Source organism: Balaenoptera borealis, assembly GCF_965194805.1.
Source record: "Balaenoptera borealis genome assembly, chromosome: 9".
Classification (NCBI taxonomy): Eukaryota; Metazoa; Chordata; class Mammalia; order Artiodactyla; family Balaenopteridae; genus Balaenoptera; species Balaenoptera borealis.
Window position 1 is genome coordinate 31,186,183 of NC_138873.1, and position 16,856 is coordinate 31,203,038.

Sequence of the window (16,856 nt, forward strand, 5' to 3'; positions counted from 1 at the left end):
CAATTATATATTTTTGCATAAAAACCTCCCTAAGACATAGTAGCTTAAAATAATGATTTACTATTTCTCATGATTCTGTAACTGTGATCAGCTGGGTGGTTCTTCTGATGGTTTCCTTTGGGGCCACTCATACAGCTGCAGTCATCTGGCGGCTCCATTGGGACTAGAGGCCATCAGATGGCCTTATCCTCTCATTTGGGCCCTTGGAACAGGCTGTGAGCTGAGCCTCTCTCCTACATAGTTTCTCATCGTTCAGTAGTTAAGCACTGACTTCCTTACATGGTAGTAGGAGCATTTTCAGAGGCAGAAGCATAAGTGGCAAGGTGACCTCATTGGTGGACAACCTCATGAGTGGAGAAATGTCACTTCTGCCACATTCTATTGGTCAAAGTAAGTCACAAGGCTAACCCACGTTCTAGGGATGGAGCAGCAAAGTCTCATTGCAAAGAGGCATTCAGAATGGAAAGAGCCAACAATCTATTATAATGGTTAAATAGGGACATAATGGGAGGAAAACCAGTGAAACAGAGAAAGAGAAAATACGGTTGACAGATATGTGAAATCTCCTTGGTATGCACTAAATTGGAGAAATAAGTCAAAGTCTAAAATTATCCAACATAGGATTTTTTAACCTAAGGTGAAGTGTACCTTTCTCTGAGACACAATCTCTGAAGAAGGAAAGATCTCAAATATCCTAGAAAGTCTAAGACAACCTCAGTCCATCTTTCCTCCCATCCCTACACTACCCTTGGACTTCAGAAAATTGGATAGGACATAAAATATTCCTCCCTGACAGTTTAAAGGAAAACACAAACAACTCTCAGACACAACTGGAAGATGATCGCTTCATCTCAGAACAAAATAGGATGAGTAATATGAAAAGAAATGGCATTAAACTCAGCAAATTACTACAGGATAAAAAAGGAGGAAGGCTGGAAGGAAGGGCAGGAGAGAGGAAGGAAAGAAAGGAGGGAGGGAGGAAGGAAGGAAGGAACGAAGGAAGGAAGGAGGGAAGGAAGGAAGAGCTCATTACATCAATCCCATCTAGAAGAAAAACACATAGGTCAAAAGAAATGTTTCACATTACAGAACAGGTTAACAGAAACGTGAATCCAAAAAATAAAAATAAACTTAAGGAAGGTATAATAAAATAATAGAAGGAGATTTTAAAAGGGGGGATAGTAGGCTCAAAGAAGTAATAATATAGAAATAATAAATTACAAATAAGAAAGAAGAAAATAAACATTACTGAAAAATGGAATCTGGGCCATGTAAGGAGGCTTAAGATAATCATAGTGTTTGAAAATATAAAACACAAAGATTAATGCAATTATCAATAAGTTAATAAACCAGAAAGGATGTTAACAGTGGGTGACTGCATCAGATGATTGTTATTTTCCTCCTTATATTTTACAATATATTTTTTAAATTGCCAAAATAAAAATAAAATCTGTCAATTAGGAAATTGTTATTTTTTTTAGGAGAGGTTATAAGAAGTAGTGAAGTTTGGAGACATGGTCTGAAACCAATTTATTGGACTTTACAAAAAAGGGGAGAGGTTGGTGAAGAAATAACATCAGGAAATAAAAACCAATCACTTATCTGTCCTTTCCTACAGTGAGAGGAGAAGATTGTGAGGGAGCCAGAGGGAACAGATGCCACAGGGTAAATACTTTAGAAAAATAGAAGAAGGACACGTGCATAGTCAAAGCAGAGATGTGGAATCAGTTCAGAGGTAGGAATCGCAGATGTGTGTGTGAGAAAGAAGCATTAATCATTAAGAAAACAAAGCCCTGGAGGAAGTGAGGAGTCAGGTCTGGGGGAAAAAGAAAAAGAATCACACTTCTTCTATGATGGATTAGAAGGAAGTTGGACCAGGTGTGCACACAGAACATGGGAAGGAAGATGATAAAAGACACATGTCTTGTGCAGACACATGTCTATGGCAGAATTCAAGTCAGAATGGGCCTTTTGGAATTGTGTTAGCATCGCTATGGCAAACAGCAATGCAACGAGGGAATGGCACGTACACACTATTAAGCTGTACCTATTCAATATCCTTTGGTACTGGATACTCTCTGCTGTTCAGACATTTATTACCACCTATATTGACGTGGATAAAGACACTTCAAATACTTTATGAATTTTCAAAATATTTTTTGCCTAAATGAATTTTACTGTTTTTTTTCCAGATTATAAAATTGATGCATTATAGAGGAACAAGAAACTGAAGATCACCCCAAATCCCACCACTCAGATACAAATATTGTTAATAGTTTAGGGCATTAACTTCCAGAGGGAACAATGAGAGGGGTGACACTGAAGAGGAGAGAAAGAGAAGAAAAGGAAGAGAAGACAGAAGAAGGGAAAAGAGGAGGAAAAGGGATTTTATTTTTCCTTTCACCAGAATCGGTAAATTATCATATGCTATTTTAGAAGCTGTCATTTTGAATTTCTATGGTGTGAAGTTTTCCACTTTAGTAAATTTAGATAAGCATCACTTTTTAAGAGTTTATTCTATTATATGAATATACTATACCATTACTGTTTCCCTAGTAATAGTCAACCATTTAGATTGAGCATTACTTTGTATCTTCCAGCAGTTGGATCACAGCTTCTTCAGAACAAATTTGAAGAACTGAAAGTTCTTCATACCGAAGACTGAAGTGTTTGTGGACAATTTTTAGACTTTCAGAACACAGTTGTCAAATTGCCGTCAGAGATGTCATAGCATCTTATGTTGTGCTGCCCTCCTCAAGGTCTGACTGCCTATAACTTTGAAACACTGGAGATCTGCATCTTTTTAATCTTTTTCCCACAAGGTAAGCATAAAAATACATTAATAAATGAATTTAAACATTTTATGCATTTATGTTTGCTCTTTTCATTTCTTTCCTGTGCATGTCTTAATCCAGACTTTTGCCCATTTCAATTGAGGGTTAACGTATCTTTGTTTTGTTTCTAAGTGCTTTTTTAAAAAATTGGTGATATGTCATACTATTAACACACTATTAATAAATTTATTTCAAGAACTGTTTCAGAGTTCAATTACTGATGGAGTAGAACTTGATGAACTTGAACATTTTCAATGTGTTTATTAAGAAGGCAATATGACATACTCCTTAAATGTATGAACTTTGCCAGGACCTGGGTTCAAATCCCTGCCAGGGATAACCCACTAGCTATGGTTAGATGAGTATTTTCACATTACAGGATTGTTGAGAATATATATGTAAATCATTTAGCACAATGTCTGGAACAAAATAAGTACCCAGTAATGGGTACTTATTGTAATTAACATCATATTTGATCTCAAGATCTTTATCATAATAATATTACTGATTCATTGGTTATTCGAGAATTTAGGTTTAATCATTTGTCAACCTTCCATCAGAGATGGATGGGATGATTTCACCCACCTCTAACACTTCTTGGTTCACTACTATCTTAGCCAATGCTAGATTCCATTGCCCTAGATTTCAAAGATAGGAGGAAGGTGTGGGAAAGAGGAAAATCTCTCCTCTTTGGTAAAGGGAAGTTGCCTGAAGTCTGTTTGTTCCAGAAGCTCCGGTGTGGTCCCTACCACCTACTTATTTCTTCCAGGCTGATTTGCTTTCCCCCACAGCAGAAGGTGTTACCTGGAGTTGATGAACATGAGAACTAAGATATTCTCCTGTATGAGATGTAACGACCCCTCTTGGGGCCCTTGCTGAACCAAGGCCCCACCCCGCCACCCCCGAGCTCGGTCGGGGGCTTCTTTCCCACTCAGGTTCACGTTGCCAATAAGGAAACTGAGTTTGGTGCAAGCAAGACAGGCTTTTATTCAATGGCCAGAGAATGGAGAAGGGGAGCTCATGCTCTAAAGGCACCATCTCCTCTAGCACTTAAAAAGGGAGGGGAGTAAGGGAATTTTAAGGGTCAGGAGGCAGACAGGTCATCAAGGCACGAGGAAAGGGGTGGAGATCTCTGGGGGCAGCCCGGGCATGCGCGGTCTTCCACACTCCTTTGCACACGTCACCAATTGTGCAAGCAGGGTACAAATCCCCCCGTTGGGTGAAGATCTTAGCATGGGGATGAAGCAAAGGTAATTCTCAGACTCCTCCAGGCTTCATCTGCACAGGTGCGGTCCTGTGGTCAAGTCAGGGCCAGGTTTGGAGCAGCTGACTGCTGTGTTTCTCTCAAAGCATGTATCTCTCCTAGTACAGCTGCAAAGCACCTCTGCCCAACACCAGGTACTTTTGAAACAAACACAGAGATGAGTCGGGGGAAGTGTCTCTCAGCTTTCAGATGTTGGTATGGAAACACAGAGATAAATCAAGGCAAGGAAAGTGGTGACATTTAGCCTACTTTGTCCATCATCTTGGATCAAGCCAGTTCCGTCTGGTTTGCCTCAGGCCTTTGTGGCAGCCTGTTGATAAAACACAACTAGCCTGTATAGTAAAAAAAACAGTTTTGCTCCTGGGGCCTGGGCTACGTAGCATGGATGACATTCCCATGCACCTTCACCTTTGCCATTGAATGTTTACGACAGCAGCTTGTTACCGGAGAAACACTGTGTGCTTTATGGAGAGGTTTTCGTTTGACATGCCAAAACTCTGAAGAGTTCCTTTTTTCATTTTCAGTTCACCAGGCATCATACTTTCCACAGGATGTAGTCAATGAAACAACTGTAAGTGACCCTTGAAAGGCATTCTTGATCTTTTATTATTTTTTAAAAAAATCTGCGTTGTGCACTAGAAACATATCTCTAGATGAATTCTTTTTTAAAGAATATCCCACTGAAAATTCCATCTGGCGCTTAAAAACTAAGGAAGCAAAGAATAATTAATTTCAGTGTGATTGTCCTCCAGCTGCATTTCTGTAACCTGTGATTCCTTGGCTATCTTAAATGGATGTTTTGTTAGGATCATCTCATTGGTTTTTATTCACCTGGGCATTTTTTAAATTGAGCAACTACTATGTTGCCAGGCATTGTGCTAGAAACAGAGGATATAAAGATTATTTCTGTTCTCAGTGACAGATGACTTTGCAGACAAGACAATAAATACATGAAAGGAATATATCAATTTAAGAAACATGCTAAATACCAAATGAGAGTTATGTGAAATAAAATTCATATTTATGGCAAGACAGGAAAAATTTAAACATAAAAATTCTTTTCTGCCCTTTGGCCTCCCCTCTCCCCCCACTGTGCATTGTGCATCTGCATTATGCATTTACCAAACCTTCCCCTTCAGCAGGAATACCTGCTCAACCATAAACAGCAACATTCTCCCAGCATCAACAAGACAAGTCCTTAGAAGATAACATTCCTTCTTAATCTTGTAAAGGATCACATGACCCACCATCATGGCACTTAAATCTGGATTATGTAAACTGTCAATAATGCATCATTTAATGTACAGCCATCTGTCTCAAAAAACTTATATAAACTGTGTCTTGACTTCTAACAGGCGGAACAGTTCTCAGAGCTTTCTGAGATGCTCTTCCCGGGTTATGATCCCCAAATTTGGCTCCAATAAAATTTTCCAATTCTTTCTTAGATTGACTGATTAATTTTCTTTTACGGTTACAACCACTGGGAGGAAAGAAATCCCACAGTATAGAGTTGCACTCCTGGCGAAAGAGCACATTCAACATCACTCAACATATATCTCATCAAAGTTAGAGTTTTTGGGGATAAGCTCAAAGGATACAGTCTTAGCAAATTTAACAGAAGATCACAGGCTGGGAAAAGTATAGATGATGCAGCTTCTTGGGACTTCTCACTTTCCTTATATGGTTTGTGGTAATGTGTTCTCTTTAGGAGACAATCCTGCCAGGTCCCTCCCTGGAAGCCCCAAGTAGAAGCCAACAATCCTCTTATACCTATAACCACATCACTTTAAAATCATTTTATTTCCTTTTATGGTTGCAGGTTGCCTTTAGCAAGCCATGTATTTAGACCTAGCATGGGGTGGGGGGGCGGGGCAGTGGGGGGAAGAGAGGGGCTGGGGACAATCTCTTAGTAGGTCTCAATGCCATCTAGCAACACTGTGCCCAGGTTATGGAATATGGGCAGTTGGGTGCAACTACGTAAGAATGTCTAGCCTTGAAGGCATGTGCTATTTATAATCTCCAAAGTCTAGGAGGGTATGATCCCATGATGGATCCCTTAGGGGGATAGAGACGAGGTTTCAAAAGCACATGTGCGTTGGGCTAGAACTTAAGAGGTTGATAAGTAAGTACCAAGGGGGCAGGCCTCCCATCTGTCCTGTTCCCCAATTTATCTCTAATGCCTAATTCCTTGACACAGAGTAAGCACAGCTTTGAAATTTATTGTCAATCTTGATCTAATTGAATCTAATCTAGTTGCAGTGTCTTAAGTGTGCTATTAAGTTAAACAGTGGCGTTATCTTAAAAACAAGTAAGTACACAAATAAAAGCCCCATAAATCTACCAGCCTGTTTCCGTTTTGACCTTAATAAAAGTGAGTAACTCTTCAAAGAGTGAAATTGTGTCAAGGTATAGCGTAGTTTATGATTGAGAATTTTGAGATTTCTTAAATTGTGGAAATTTGAGCAATGAGATCTACTCATTGGACTGAGAAAATGTTGTTCTCATTTATTTAAAATTGTTTCAAGTTTTTATTAGCTTATAAACTTTCAGTTCTGAGACCTGTTTTGCTTCCTTTATTTAAACCCAGCGCAATGCCATCTAAGTGTAGGCATAAACGATTTTTGATAGTGAAAAATACCTGGACATCATGGGGCAAAATTATCAAGAGATGTAAAAATCTCATTTCCTGGATGTTTATTAAATTGTTTTGTATCTCTACTCTGTGAAAGCCGAAGTCTATTCTGAGTTCTGAATTTCTGATATATAATGAAATTGGATATGAGTTTTTAAAGTAATGTGTTAGATATTTTTACTAAAATCCTCAAATTGTCCCTTGAATTGAGGATTTGAGTGAAAGTATGAAGTTAAATTTAAAACAACCACGTTGGGGTAGGATTACATTGCTTCCTTTTGCCATCCCATGGGTATAATACCTATTCCAGAGATTCTTTCATTTCTAGTACACTAAAACGTATTTCATACCTCTGTGGCTTCTGGTACAGATATGATTTCTAGCAAACACCTTTTTTTCCGCTCATTATTTATCTATCACGGAAAGGATAAATGCAAAAATTTTATGTTGAAAAAAATCTATGGAAGTTACAAGTTGGAGACTTTCCTCCTGGTTTCAGACCATTTGAAATACTGGAAAGATATTTATATATGCCTGTCACTCGTTGTTACCTAGAAGTACGACTAAATGTAATTAAAATACCACAAACAAGGATATAGGTCACAAATCAGAAATGGTTAACTCTGTGAACCTGAAATGAACTTCGGATCTTTCTTCCTCCTCCTGACAACACAGCTGGAGTTAATTGTCTACAACCCTTGTACTCAGCACCAATCCCTGGAGAAACACCATCACCCGCCCTTCCTGACCCCACCCTCCAAACACACATCCACATCCAGGCAGGAAAGCAGCCAAGATTCTGTATATACAACTTTTATTTGTAAATTCACATTTCTTAGCTTAGAGACACTTAATCTATAGAAGTTTTTTTTTTCTTTTTTTCCCCTACCTTACAATACTTAGACTGGCCAAAAAATCAGGGAAAACGCCCTTGGACTATAGCCATGATAAAATTTAACTTGGTGCTTATGAAAGCACCCACACACCAAATTCCTGCGATAGGCTTCAGCGTGAAGTATAATCACATTTAGTTTCAAAGTTCAAACAACAGTTTCAATTACAGATAAACACGTACCCACAGATCTGGGCTGGACAGTTATTGCAGCTAATGGCAGAAAATAGTCACGGTGGGGGGGTGGCCGTAGCCTATCCTGGAGGACTCAGTGATTCAGCTCTATCCTGGTGGGTCTTATCTCCTTAAACAGGACCAGCCAGGCCAACTGGCCTAACCACGCTCTGCATATCTCCTTACCCTGCCGGAACCTGAACATTCGCCTTCTTCCCCCTATGGTTTGCCCTCTTTTCTCTGATTCTTGGAAATATTTTTAAGTTTCACCTGATTTTTTGCTCTGCCGTGAATAAACTAACCAGCTAGAAAATTATGTATGAGAGTTACTTACCTCATTTAACAAGTACTGACTGGAGGAATGGCAGCAAAATTAGGGATAAATAAAGGTTTTGCTGTGCATTTGAAAAGGAAAGAATAGCCTTTATTGAAAAAAGTAGGATACATACATTTCCATATATGATCATGTGAATTTACCATTCAAACCGGGGACTAGTCACATGTCTTAAGTAGATGAAAGAGTGCAAGAAAGGGTCTCTTTCAAGACAAGAGAAGAAAAAAAAGCACATTGTATAAGAGCAACTGAAAGCTAAGTAGGAACAGATGTGGATGCCTTTTCCTTTAAAGAATCAGCGCAGAATTTATAGTCTGACATTTCCTTTAAGAGCAGGAGATTAACAAAGTAAGAAAAACGAAATAGTTGTATATTGTAAGTTGGTCACAGTGACACTTGTAGAAAATATCGGAAGTAGCAGTAAATGGAAAAATGCCCCAAATGTATCCACCCAAGGGAGGCTAGAATGCCGTTTTTTCACTTATTCACCTGCAGAGCTCCAATTCATCCTTCATGTCCTAGCCCAATCATTACCACCTCTGGGAAGCCACTGCTGATACTTCCAAGCAGCACCCAGTGCCTGCTTTGTACTCCCTGGCACCCTGCCCATGGCTCCGTTATAACATTTACCATCTTTTAGGGATCATTTACACTGCTGCTGCCTCCTCTCTCTCACCAAGACTGGAAGGATTGTCACTTGCTTTTCTCTGTATTCCTGCTGTCTGGCAAAGGAGAAAGGCATCCATCCATTTAATTAAGATCTGCTAAGATGCTCCATGTAGAGGCAACTGTGTCTGCATGTGTTTTGAAAAATATATAAAAATCAATGAGACACTTCTATAAAGAAGTAGATATCCTTCTGCTAAGTGCAGATAAAAATCTTCATTATTATATATAAAATAAACATAGCAAGATTCTGAAAGGTGGAGAGGAGAAGGCAGACAGGCTAGGGATCTCGGGACCCAAGGAACAACACTGTAATGAGTTCTGCTGGGTTTTCTTTTAGTTCATATATGCCAGACTTGTTGCTGAAGAAGTCAGCAACCTGGAAATGTCAATGAGTACAGACAAAAAGAAGCCCCAAGAAAGGCCTGCTATCTCACCAGCCAAAGGACCAGAAGAGGAGTGGCCTAGCAAGGGAGAAAAAAATAACTGCTCCACTCGAACTAAACACCACATAAAAGACCATGATCCCACCCATGCCAGCAAAGACAGAGGTTTGCCAGGTTGTGAAAAGGTGCCCCAAGTCCTCTGCCATGACAGCATCAGAGAAGACTGAGTAGGAAACTGGTAGTTTCATTCCCACCTAGTGATAATAAAGTTTTCCCTGCCACCCCTGTCCACAACATCAGTGGAGACCACATGGGGGCAGTAACAAGGTGCCCTGCACATCTCAGCCAGGGAAGCATCAATGGAGACCCAGTGGGAAGCTGAATTCTCACCCTGCCTAGTAACAGGGGTCCCCTCTTACCCCATGTCAATAGAGGCTGAGTAAGGAACCTGGCAATAATGAGACAGTGCCCCCAATTCCCCTGCTAGGGTAATGACAGAGAAAGTCAGCTAAAACAGAAGGTTTAAATAAGATCCATAGTTTCATACATAATCCCTAAAATATCCAGGTTTCAGTTGAAAATCATTCACTACAACAAGAACCAGAAAAATCTTTTTGAATGATAAAAGACAATAGATGCCAACACAAAGATGACACATGTAGGAATTATCTGACAAGGATTTTACAACAGCCATCATAAAAATCTTCAATAAGCAATTATGAACATGTTTGAAACAAATGCAAAAATGGAAAGTCTCAGCCAAGAGATAAAATTTCTCAGCAAAGAAATAAAAGCTACAAAGAAGAATCAAATGGAAATTTTAGAAATAAAAAAACACAATAGCTGAAATATAAAAATCAGTGGATGGGCTCAACAGCAGAATGGATTAGACAGAGGAAAGAATCCGTGAACTTGAAGATAGATAGAACAATAGAAATTACCCAATCTGAACAACAGAGAAAAAAACAGACTGGGGAAAAAAAATGTACAGAACCTCAGGGATCTGTGGGACTAAAACAAAACCAATGAGACTTTCTAAATTAGTAAATAATTTTCAGATGCAAATTGTATTATCTAAATTAGGTCTTTGTGGCCCCTCTGCTTTTGAAGAACAAGTATCATATGAAGGACAAATACAGATCTTTGTTGTATTAATATAAGACTTATATCAGACCCAAGTAGCCTAAAAGTGAATGTAACTTTTGAAAGTCCACAGGTTGGTACTAAAGGGTATAGTCTATGAAGCAGAGAAATCAAGTTCATTTATCATGACTACCGAGAAGATATAAAATGATGGTAACACATTCTGTTCAAATCAATGGAACTTCAAAATGAACAGCTCAGAACAGTATAGCTCTGCTGCTGGTAGCGTCATTTTTTGTGCACAGAGGAAAACGTTCCCACTATCTGGATGAAAAATGCCACCTTGCATGAGTTGACAAGCTCTGTGGAGCTTCACTAAGACAAGACACACTTTTAACAGTCTAAATAACCATTTTTGGAGTTATTTTCAACCTATGTTAAATACCAGTGAGAAGGATGGGAATATTTTTCTTCTTTGGTACAAATGTAGAGTAAAATTTAGAAAAAGATGTACTCAATACACGCCTTCCCTCAAAGTTTAACTTGAAAGAATCATTAAATCTGAAGAAGCCCAGTCACAGTTAAAAAATAACACAGGATTACATACTTTGGCTTTTGAGGGGCTGTACAGAAAAGATAGAAATAGGGTCTCAAATGTTTTTGCTTCCATTAACTTTTATGATTAAAATTAAAATAAACTCTAAGTTAAAAAGAATCCAGAATCACTCTTAAATTCCTGGGAAGAAACGAATGAAACAGGGCCTATTCCAATCCTCCTCATCAGTCTAGTGTTTGCCAGCATCATCGAAGTTTATTAATGATAATAAGATTCAAACATCTGGTGTCCAGAGAATGTTCACAGCTACTTCTGCCCTTAAGAGAAGTAGAAGAGCAGTTTTAGGTATGGTCTGTCTTTATTCCCCAATCTGAACAATTCTTACACATTCAGACACGTGCGTGACTCAATAGGAACACTTTCCTACTGTTATGCGGAGGCCACAAGTTTCCCTGAGATGGTTGTGTATCACAAGAGGATTCCCAGTTCTAACTCCGGTCAACAGTCTCCGAACAAGGCAATAGTGTAAATAGAGGATGTATAAAACAGAAGGTTCTTTCAAAAAGATTTACGGCGTGGTTTTGGAATGGAAAACATCAGTCTTCTTGGTTAAAGGTTGGCAAATGTGTTTTCAACTTTAAAATGTCTGAAATTGGCTCTTTTCTTTCTTGATAGAAGCTGAGTCCAGTGATGTGTTCAACATCTGCAATTCGAGCTCTGTGTCGCCTCAACAACTCTTCAACCCATGAGGATTCATGCTTCCCATGCTATGAGCGTGGGAAAGGAAGAAAAGTCACTGGAGAGCAGTCAATCAACCTTCCCTATGAACTTTCCATCTCCCCCATTTTAATCAGCCGTGACACCTCGGCTCTTAAATGGCAGATACCACGAGAGTTGTTAGGCATAATCCCTGCTCTTGAGTAGCTCACTATCTAATACGTACCATGCATGTTTGTTTAATAGATGTATCAAATTTGGGAAAAGTATATGTGGAACAGATGTTCCTCTATTACTTTGGTGCAAGAAACGTCAACAGTATGGGGTTAAAAAATGTTAGAAAACAGAAGCAACATGCCATGTAGAAAGAATATGGAAATTAGCATCAAGAAACTTGGATTCGGGCTTCCCTGGTGGCGCAGTGGTTGAGAGTCTGCCTGCTAATGCAGGGGACAGGGGTTCGAGCCCTGGTCTGGGAAGATCCCACATGCCGCGGAGCAACTAGGCCCGTGAGCCACAACTACTGAGCCTGCGCGTCTGGAGCCTGTGCTCCGCAACAAGAGAGGCCGCGATAGTGAGAGGCCCGCGCACCGCGATGAAGAGTGGCCCCCGCTTGCCACAACTAGAGAAAGCCCTCGCACAGAAACGAAGACCCAACACAGCCAAAAATAAAAAATACATATATAAAAAAATTAAAATAAATTAAAGAAACTTGGATTCAAGTCCTGTTTCTACCATTATCCTACCAGGTAAACTGAGGCAAGTTATTTAACATCTGAATCCTAATTCTCTTACCTGCACCCTCCTTACTGGGTTACTCTGAAGATCAAATGTAATGATGTATGCAAATGCACTATACAAACGCTAGTTCTTATCCGAATCAATTATCAATGTGGTTGCGATGAAGAAAGGATTAGGGGAAGTGGTAAAACGCACTTTCATTTCTGGTGAGGTAGTGAAGTTTTAGCTAATACGAGATCAAAAAAGAATTAAAGCCTTATGCTCTGGCACATGGAAGCAGAGATGGTAGCTAAGGCAGGTAATAGGGACGGAAATCATACATCCATGTGTTGATATACATTTTTCTGAAAATGGCTACTGGAGAAAGTCAGATGAAGAACATATCCACTGGTTGGTGTACTATGATTATACTTTAAAGGCATACTTCAATAAAGGTTCATGTACCCTTAAGATATCATTAGTTGGAAATGGTAAATATAGACTTTTCACATAAAAAGGAACAGACCAATAATTTCCACTTTCCCATTAGCCTCCAGTCATCCACTACCCAAAACTGCTGTTCCACTCAGTCTCCTCCTCTCCAGCAGTCCTCACTCTGGCTTTCAGGGGAATAGCCCTGACTCAATAGACTACTTGGCCAGTAGATATCTGCCATCTGTTCCAATATTTACAGGAATAAATAAAAAGTACACACAAGGGATCTGTTCTCTCAGGCCAATATCCAGCTAATCCTTAGTCACTATTTCCGTAAGTATGTGTGATACACCTTCAAATAATCCTCTTTCTGGTTCACGTTCAATATTTAGTGTCTTCTAATTACGCTGCCATTATAGAATTTGTTAAATGCTTGTATTTAAGATATCGGTACAATAGCTTTTGGAATGGTACAGATGGAAAAGGGACTCAATGCCTAATTCATGGCACTTAACATCATTGTGGTCAGTGAAGTGTAAGCATAAGTCTATTGCTGCCCTTTTTTGCAGGGGAGGGCCCAGAATTCAGACATGGATTTAATGGCTAAGCCATACGAGGTCACTAAGTTTTGACATTTTGATCTTACTGTTAGTGCTTTTAACAGACAAGAATGATGTTCTCTGAAGATATGTCATCTTAGAGGATCAAATTTAAAACCATCCTATAATTTCAAAGTACATGTATATACCAGTTATGTTAGATATGACACACACAAACATATTTATGTGTCAGTGTTTAAGGTAAATTAAAAAAGGTTACTTACAGCACAGCTCTCACTGTTATCAGTCCTGTGAGGCAAAATGAAAGCCAAGGTATCTAGATTTTCACACTGTGAGGGAGTCTGAGATGTATTTTTACAACTTGTTAGCACAATGAAGAAGTGAGTTGGAATCATAATTGCTTGATTACGGATGATTCTGCTGTTTCTGTAAAATATGGTAATATTCACTTTGAGAAAGAAATAACTATCTTCTTCTTAGTGAATATTTCACTCAAGTATATTGTTAATACAATACATCCCAAAATAAAATTCAGTCAAATAATTAAACATACTGTAAGAGGCTAGTTATCATAATACCTCAACATTTTCTGCCAGATGGAGAAAGAATAAGAATTAGAAGACAGCTAAACACAATCCAAATAATGTGATTTTCTATAGAAATTTATTAAACTTTGGATTTTTGGGGGTAATTCTACATTAACAAACTGAAATTGAGACACTAAAGAGAAAAATATCAATTTTGAATATGTACAACCAAGACTCTAAAGCATTACTGATAGTCTTTTATATTCTAGGCAGTTATGAACAGAGAGTGAAAGAGAACTGGTTTGGGATTTTTTTATTCTAGCTCCTTCAGAGAACCTATGAATTCTCCTATGTTTTACCTGGATCTTCTTTCCTATCCCATAACTTTTTTTTTTTAATTGAAGCATATTCTCAAAGATGTCCCAAGTGACACTTTTACCTCATCTTAATTCTGCCATTTCCTTTGGTCTCAAAACTAGATTTGTTTGAAATTAAAAAAAAAACAAACTAGATTTGTTTGGGTGGTATTTTAGCATCTTTCAAAATTTAAGGTAGTGGTATCATTGTTTTTAAACATAATCGTATGTGGAACCATGATACATAAATAGATGGAGACAGCGCTCTGGTTGAAGCTGTGAATGGGAAAGGTATAAGTTCTCTTCTTTTCCCATTCTACTGCCGTCATCTCTGAGGCATTTACATGGGACACTTATGCCTCAAGGGTTATAGTAAAAAAAAAAAAGAAAAATGTAATTTTACAAACTAAAGTGATCACAGGTGTATGTGTGTAAACAGTAATCCCTAAATCTGCCTGAGAGAGTGGTTCTCAGAAAGGGGCTGAATCTCAGTGGATGTTTCACTCTCTTTTTCTTATAGTCTGAATAGAAAAATTGCTTCCAAAAATCTTGTAATTATTGTTCTAATAAAGATTAACTAGTCTCTAAAATGTTCTTCCCCTCTCCTTTATAAAAACAGCACCACTGATGGTTTCTCAAGAAGGTCACTGTATCATTCCCCTGCCGGTAGAGTTGGGTAAAAGCTGTGACATTCGACCAGGGGCAACCCTGGGGCACTACCGCTTTATAAGCGTTCTGCTTCCTTGACTCAGGATGCCTCCAGCCACACTATATCATTCTTCATCTTCTAATTGGCAGTATGCAAGTTAAGACAGTATCTTAACAATAGCCACACAGAGAGATTTTCAACACTGATGTTATCTTCTTAACAAAGGCAGAGTTCAGTATTTAATATGAACTACAGAATTATTCATCTGAGCTGAGTGGGCGATAAACACTGCTTTCATCTAAAAAATATTTAACACTGAGCAAAACATCAAAATTAATCAGATATTTCAAGGGGCTTCCAGCGTAATCAGAAATGTCATGTACATAAATATGAATAGCATCAGATAGAAAAGGTTCTGCTGACTCAACTGGATGGTAATCTCACTTGAGAGCTGTTTTTAAGAGTAAATGAAATACGCTCTTACTGTTTCAGAGTCTCCAAGGAATCATAACGTCCGTCATAATCAGAATCAAAGACGGGACCACTGACAACATTGAGACCATTTCTTTCTTCAGCATACCTTTGCAGCAGGGTGCCATGAAAGTAGTGCCATATAACTGAAACAAGAAGGACGACAGTACAGTTTCAAAAGAACAAGGTGCCATGTTGTCATGTGAAATAAATCCACACCATGATTCAAAATTAGCGTTTGTCATAATTAGGGGTAAAGTCAAGTTTGGCCAAGAATCCACTGTTCAGCTTTGGCCCTTGGAAGGACTAACCAGCAAATGCTGAATTCAACTCTACTTGAGGCATCCTTAAACATGTGCATTATCATGAAGCTGTGATCACACATCATCATTAAGCATAAAAAAAAATCATGAACACAAACAAGGCAGGTTATTCAAATTTATTGTTAATATCTGAATTTTTTTGAAATATTCAAAAGCATTCTAGATGTAAATGAGAGTAAAAATTTCCTTGTATGCTCTATATTTTGAAATTCTATATGTCACAAAGTATAAATGTGTATTTATTCTTATAAGAGTCAAGTATTGCAATAATTAATAATGATGTAAAATCTATTCATTTTAAAATAAAAAACAATTATCAAGAACTTCCAAATAGTTAAATAGTACAATAGACTGAAATTTAATATATGTTAGTAGACCGTATTAGCTACATAACTTAGGAAGAACATTACATACTTTTTCCACCAAAAATGTTTGTAAACACTTAAGTACAAAGCATAATAATAACTATAGGAATATATCATAATTCTAATACTTGTAGAATTTTTTGTGTACTGGTATTCTCAAAGTTAAACAAACCTATAAGAACACATTTGATATTTAGTCATTTAATTTAGAGCATCAGTCTTATTACATATAAATCATACCTATAATTTAGGGAAATTCATTGAAATTATGAGACATAAGATTAAAATTTTTTACCTTGAAAACTCTGGTACATGGGCACTATATTAGTAGTAAGCAATGCTTCAGAATATACTTGACTTGAACCTTTATTTAATTCTACAAAGAAAATAACAGGTCAACTATTTCATTCTTCACATGTAACACTAGGAATTATACTTTCTCATGGGAGACATTTAAAAACATCAGCTGAGTATCATCTTAAACTTGTAAAACTTTCCCAGGTACTGGGTCAAGGGGAAATGCAATGTGTTTGGTCAAGTCCCTTAAAAAAAACAAAATCTTTGGATCTTTTCTTCTTCAAGATGAATTTATCAATGAAACAGAATCTTTAATATGAAGGTCTCAAATTAAACATATTCAAATTTTACCTCATTTGCCTTATTTCAACTAAAGTATATTGTGTTGACAATCTTCTTTCCTAAAACTCTCTCACAGTGAAAAGAAAAAAGAGAATATCTGGCTTCAGAACAACACCTACTAACTAGAAAAAACATCACAGGATGTCTGCCTCAAAATGCTGTACAAGGCTTCTTTGTATGGACTTTTGGCTTAGACCTGTCTATTTTTATAATGCAATAGCCAAGTTCTGACTTCAGAAGCTTGCTCTGGGGACTCGATTGGATATTGGGTGT

The 16,856-nt window shown here is 38.0% G+C and overlaps 1 protein-coding gene across 2 annotated transcripts in view; it reads right to left on the reverse strand.

Moving 5' to 3' along the window:
* Window positions 1–3,796: 3,796 nt before the first annotated feature.
* The window catches only part of ENPP1 (ectonucleotide pyrophosphatase/phosphodiesterase 1), a 72,044-nt gene continuing 58,984 nt past the window's right edge, over window positions 3,797–16,856 (reverse strand). For both annotated transcript variants that reach the window (XM_082406365.1, XM_082406366.1), the window contains 4 exons: window positions 16,240–16,320; window positions 15,270–15,402; window positions 13,517–13,679; window positions 3,797–11,588 (listed from right to left, as the gene is read on the reverse strand). In XM_082406365.1, coding sequence (XP_082262491.1) covers window positions 11,418–11,588; window positions 13,517–13,679; window positions 15,270–15,402; window positions 16,240–16,320 — 548 coding nt within the window. In that variant the 3' untranslated portion in view covers window positions 3,797–11,417. The remainder of the gene's footprint in view (window positions 11,589–13,516; window positions 13,680–15,269; window positions 15,403–16,239; window positions 16,321–16,856) is intronic.